Genomic DNA, 6,472 nt, shown 5'->3' with positions numbered 1-6,472 from the left:
TGGCACCTTCTACTTTTCTCAGAACTTTGTGCATCCCCTGGTCTACAGAATCACAGCTCTTGTTTGTGAGCAGTTTCATTGTACCTGGCTGGTTATTTACAGCTTGTGTGCTTGCTTGTCTGTCTGTCCTCTTGGGTTTCAAGCACGTTGTCACTGTTGGATGTTACCTTGAAGAAAGTGTCATATTGGACTCTAAGCACTGCTTCAATTAATAAAGTAAGTAATAGCTGCCATAAAGAAGAAGGAAAGCACCTTTTCTCTCACTGAAGATAGGAGGGTGTGAACAAATGGCTTGAAGTTGCAACAAAGTAAGTTTAGATTGGATATCCAGAAAAACTTCTTCACTGTTAGAACAGTGAGGCAGCAGAGTAGTCCGCCACTTCCCTAGGTGTCTCTCCATCACTGGAGGTGTTCAAGAGACTGGACAGCCACTGGTCAGGGATGATTTAGGCATACCTGTGCCCATGTTCTACTGTGGGTATTTCCCAGGCTTCTAGGTTTTGCCAATAGCCTCCACTGCCCCCACCCTGCCTTTCTGCTGTGTCAGTCTTCCTCAGAAGCTACAGTCGAGGCTGGGGACTAAGACGAGGCTGTGCTAATGCTCCTGCTGAGACCAAAGTTAGAGGTTCCTGGCTAGAGGGCCTTGCTCCTCTGCTCAAGACCAGACCAACACCATATTTGGGAACAGGAAGGAATTTTACCCCATGGTCAGACTGGTACAGACTGTGGGAGGTTTTTGCCTTCCTCTGTAGTGGGGTGCATGGCCCTCTATCCAGGATGTCTTGAGCATATACTGACAACATTTCATAGCAGTAGGATGTTGGCTGCTATAGTTCCCTTGCTTTACCTGTGGCAGGTTAGGGTGTTACCTGTGTTGTGTCAGGGTTGACAGTAGTGTTATGCAGAGTTTAGATGATGGATTTGTATAGATTGGTTTGGATAGGGATAATCCAGCCTTGGGCAGAGGCTTGGTCTAGACGTGACCTCTGAAGGTCCCTTTCAGCTTTACCTACTTTTCTACAATTATATGAGCACTGAGACTCACCCTTCTACCCCACTCCACACCCCATAAGCTACACACCTCGAAGCCACAGGTACTAGTTTCCAGGTGCCAACACTGAACCCCAGTCCTCACTGGGAGCTGGAAACACAAACACAGAATCCTGACTACCAGTCTCCTTCACTAACCACTAGATTCCCTCCATCTTGTCAGAGCTAGGAATGGACCATGTGAATCCAGAATCTCAGTTCTCCACTCTGAACTGGGAGCCCCCAGCCCTCTTCCTGAATTTGGGATGGAATCCAGGGCAACCCATCACCTGTTCTCTGCACGCACTCAGACAATGTTGCTTCTGCCAATGAGGTGTTTACTTCTCAGATTTAATTATCTGCCCATGAACTACTGGGATCAGGACACGGAGTTCTGTATCCAACACAAACAGGTCTCCAGGTGACCCTCGCTCCCAGCAACAAGGATTCTTCAATATGAGCATCTGACCATGGAAAACTTGTAGAGTTCTTAGTTGAAATGCCCACTAGAAGCATCCAGCTTCCTGAAATCCCTTGGCCGAGTCCTCATTGGCTTCAAAGAAAAACCAAGAAAACACTCTCTCATGTACCTAACTGGATCCTAACCATCAACACTTAGGATAAGAGAACAAAATATTGGGAAAAAATTAATTTAAACAACACATGGACAAAAATGGAAATACTTCAGTAAGAACTAAAAAAAGAAAAGAAAAGAATGAAGTCATAGAATCAGGTGTCAAACAGATCAAAATTTGAATGATTAGACAATGAATGGGAACAACTTCTTAAAGCCTGATATTAAAGTTGGCATCAGTGGACCAGAGACCTTAGGCAGCCCTCCAAGGATATTTTCTTGCAGTTTATCCAGACCTTCAGAGTTTTCAAATGTTTCCCTATCAGAGAAGTTTCTAAGATCTCCCCAAGGTGCTTATGGTCTGGAAAGTACCTTCATGTTCCTCATGGGCTTGTTTCTTTCCAAATATATACAACTATTGAACTATTTAATGAACTCTCTAGACTTACTCTACTACCTTGAAAGTCCCCCCCACCTTTCCCCCTCTCATGACATTCCCTTGCCAACATCTGCATGACACACTGAGTTGTAAAAGTTTCATGATGTAGCAGTGACTGTGAACCTGCCCCCACTGTTATAACATCCAAAGTGGGACAAGTAAGGAATTGTAGGCTGCTTGCTGTGTCTGCTACCTAATCTCACGGCACCTAACAATGATTCTTTGGCCAGTGTATTTTTCACAACCCTGGGACAAAGGATCTGTGAAGTGCATCACTTCCACGGCTCATGAGCCCTCAGAATGAGAAGGAAGAATAGGAAATGGTTTCCTCATGCACTCACAACAAGCAGATATTACCATATGAGGAACAGAATGCACACAGGGAGAGAGAAAGGCACAAGTTGTAGGAGACAATGGCTGGACAGACCTGATTTGGAAGGAGGCATGGCGTTTTGTGTCAGTGCAGACCACCTACCCAAAAGCATTGTGAACTATAACAGCCTTAGTGTCTGATGCCCCCTGGCGTTTAGTCCTACCCTGCTTTCCTGCTTTGACTGTCCTCTCCTGATGCTGGTGCCTCTCCCCACAGTGCTCACCACTGAGCTGTTGCAAGTAAGTCACAGCCAAAATCATGGTGTGGTAAGCCACTCCAAGCAACTGTTTGCTGCTTCCTCTCATTTACTGATTTTCAGCTGTCTGTCAGGCTCATCAGCGTTCCCTAGCTTGCTCCAAGCTCTCTACTCAGACTCAATCCCACAACATGCCAAAGAGCTCCACTCAAGGTGCGAATTATGGGGAGCTCAGGGTAGCTGACCCCCACCCCCATAGGAGATGAGAGGCCCCCTGTAAGATGTAAAATCATAACCTGAGTGGAGGGGGTCTCCAATTGGATTGATCCTTCACTTACATGGACTTGTTAAAAACATCCCTTGCATGAAGCCCCAGAACTTAGTGGACCTCATGACCCAAGTAAAGCCAAGTAGGGTTTGGCTAACCTGTATGCAGGGCTTTCTACTGTCTTCCCACTGCTACACAAATCTCAGACTAAAATCTGCACATCTGAAAAATAGAAAATAATCAAGACTCAGGATTTTCAACACTTGTTTCTTCAGAGAGTTCAGTAAAGGCTAAGTGTTCTGGTAAAGTACTTTTTTTATTTACAGTATTTATTTTTTCTATTTGTACATACCTCTAGCAACATCCAAAAGTATTCACAAAGCTTAACTGAGTGTAAAAATGTTATTCCACGGCCATTTGGCCTATCAACTTGAAATTTGGAAAACGCTGCCTTTTTCCATGAAGTATCCAGATTGTCTGAGCATTTATTTTTATTTTTATTTTTTTTCTGGTACCTTCAAGGGCCCCACTTAAAGAAAAAAGAGGAAAAAACAAAACAAAAGTTAAACATGCACAACTAAACTTGCACCTGTTTTTATGTACCCAGATGATTGTACACTTGAATTCAAAATTGCTTTTAGAAAAGGAGAGGGGGCAAGAACATGAGCACCCAGAAGTCTGTGCACAAATTATCAGGAGTGCAAATTCAGAGGCCAGGCTCGGGCTTCTCTTAAAACTGATCCCAAGTTTGTAGTTCTATATTTACAATGCTTAGCCAAGGAAGAATTCTTATGGAGTGCTCCCAAAGCTATGGTTTATTAAATAAGGCTCTGTTTCAGAGGTACTAAATATTTATCAGGTTCTCTCACATATTTATACTTTCCTCTCTGCACAGACCTGGAAGTCTGTTACCAACAAGCTTGTAAAAATGCTATTAAGAAATGGCTAATCACTGATTTCCATACATGAATTGGGGAAAAAAAAAGTGTCAGGTGCTCACTTTTATTTGACTTTCAGAGTGGAAAAAGTTTACATTAAACTTATATAAAATTGCATTTGCTTTTGCATCCAAATGGTAACAGTTCTCCAGTACATAACACATTCAAACGCTAGGACAAAGCATGGTCACCTTTTCTCACACAACTAGCTCCCTCGAAACTAATGGGGCTACTCACATGAGTAAGGCAATCACAATTTGACCATCAATGACTAAAAATAAAAAGGCTGAATCATTCAATTAGTGAAGTTACAGACCTGACCTCTTGCAGGAGTTTACCCGATGCTCAAACTTCTGATGGAGTGTATTTATGTTCCTTTTGAAGATAGAGTTACAGTCTTCAGTTTTACCTGTTAGTGGCAGGCAGACAGTGCTTGGGGATTTCTTCCTCCACTGAAATTGTATCCTAAACTGAAAACTAGAAAGTAGATGGAAGGCATATTTGAGGAAGAAAGCAACAACCCTTAGTTGCTGTTAGGGACTGCTTCTTGCCGTACTCACTTCTTTCTGCATACATTTGATTTCTAAAGCTTGATCCAGCTAAGAGTTGAGATCTGATTTACAGTCTGACCTGAAAGGGTTTCCATTTTTTTGTGCTCATAATTGTGTGGGTGCAAATATTTGCAGGTATAATTTTTCTTCACAATTATGTGCACTATTTGAACGAAGAGCAGATTTTGATAATCTGCTCCTTTAAATGCAGTAAAGCCTGGCATGTATCATCCCTGTGTACGAATCAGAATTCCTAGGGTTCTCTCTACTGCCATTACTGTAGCAATATCACTGAGAAAGAGTTTTAATAAGGATTCCATTCCCCAACCTACTACATCCAGATAACCTTACCAGGAAGTATGCCATCAGTCACTGAAGCTATCTGGAGGTACACGATGTTATGATAAAACAAGTCTCTTAAACATAACATGCCAGATTCCTTTTGGGCTCTTGAATGTCCAGTTCTTGCAATGTGCTACCTCTTTGCTCTGTCTTGATCATGGTAATCACCTGGTATTCCTTGTCATTAAGACAAGCCAATCCTTTAGAAATGATCTGAAAGAGACCTTGGATTTCACAGCCGTAGGCTAATTCCTCCAAGTGTTGATACTGCAGCCATCTGTGTCTTTTTGGCAGAAGGTCAATATAACAGTCCTACAACATGTGAACAAGTCCAACCTTGTCTCCTAAAAATGCAAGGAAATGCAAAGCAATCCTGCCGATCCATTCTATAGAGCTGAAAGAGACATCAGTACCAGCTGACCAGATATGGCAGTAAGATGCTAGCTCTCAAATTCTCATAGCACAGAACGTGCTGCCTGTTACCTGGGGCTATTGTTTCCCTCTACTCTCCTCTTTAAAAAAAAAGGAAGTATAATGTAAGTTAAGCTGAGGTTCAGAAATGCATATATTTTACTTAAAAACATTCATCTGTTCAAAATTCAAAATAAATTTTATGGGATACAACAGTTTGTCTTTTTTAAATAACATTTCATTCAAACTGTATATAATTTGTTAAAGTATTCATACAGCAAACAATGGTTAACCCTTGAAAATCTGTAGAAAAAGATTTTCACACAAAGAAATGAAAACAAAATTCTGAGGTATCACACTCACACACAGACACACACCCACCCACACACCCACACATGCAGGCTGCAGCAAAAGCAGAAAATCGTAGGCCCAAAGGAAAATGATGCTTGATTGTTCCATTTGAGAGTCCAGGTAGCTCAGAAAAAAAAATGAACAAACCAAACCAAAAAAAACAACCAACTCACAACAGTCCTCTGAGTAAAGGAACTACCTCAAGAAAGTTCTCAAGTGCACTGGAGACCTGATCATCTAAATTGTTTCTGCAAAGCAGCTCCCTGCACCTGAGAAAAATGCAGCCCAAGGTGACTTGTGCAAATATAAGGAATCAGGTGAGGCTATTTCCTGTTATTCCTTAAATAGATGTGAGGGGTGTCCAAAGATTCACTTCATCTTTGATCATGCAAGATACTGCTGGAGTGCTGTCTTCGCCCTGAAATCACAGATATTCTATTAGTAACTGGGTTTGGGCTTTAATATTTCTTTCTTTTTTACTTCATTAATAAATCCAACTTATCAAACAGCAGACTAACATTCAAAGATGCATTCAAGCCCCCAAATATGTATACCAAACAACAGATATTTATCTTCCAGCAACAGTGCTCCCTTAACCCAAACCAATGTCCACAGGAGTCTTGTGTTCTTTACTTCTCTTCGTTTCAGTCTCTGACAGTTCCTTTATGTTTTCTTCAATTTTTTTGTGTTTCTTCATCTCTGTATAATAATTCACCCCCCCTTTTTCCCTAGAACACTGCAGAACACAAATCTCACTATCCTCTACTCACCTGTGCTTTGAAATTTTAAATTTATTCCAGATTTGTTCTTTAGTGTTGGCTCATAAAACTTGTGTGGACTTCAACATTTCTGCGCAACAGTTTACCCTGTACAAGATTCTATGCAGAATACCAGCTAAATGAATAATGTGCATTGCCAAACAAAGTAACAAGCAAAGAATCCACCTGTTCCTATTTTATCAAGCCTGCACACTGGGAGAAAGGGAAGATGATGTCTTTTA

General features: G+C 41.5%; 1 protein-coding gene across 8 annotated transcripts in view; it reads right to left on the bottom strand.

Moving 5' to 3' along the window:
* Positions 1 to 3,176: 3,176 nt before the first annotated feature.
* Positions 3,177 to 6,472, bottom strand: part of ARMC8 (armadillo repeat containing 8) — a 107,798-nt gene continuing 104,502 nt past the window's right edge. For all 8 annotated transcript variants that reach the window (XM_019489838.2, XM_006270443.4, XM_006270445.4 and 5 more), the window contains one exon: positions 3,177 to 5,890. In XM_019489838.2, coding sequence (XP_019345383.1) covers positions 5,857 to 5,890 — 34 coding nt within the window. In that variant the 3' untranslated portion in view covers positions 3,177 to 5,856. The remainder of the gene's footprint in view (positions 5,891 to 6,472) is intronic.

This window comes from Alligator mississippiensis, chromosome 7 (assembly GCF_030867095.1).
Source record: "Alligator mississippiensis isolate rAllMis1 chromosome 7, rAllMis1, whole genome shotgun sequence".
Lineage (NCBI taxonomy): Eukaryota > Metazoa > Chordata > Crocodylia > Alligatoridae > Alligator > Alligator mississippiensis.
The sequence above is the reverse complement of the archived record's forward strand: the minus strand, read 5'-3'. Positions and strand labels throughout refer to the sequence as shown.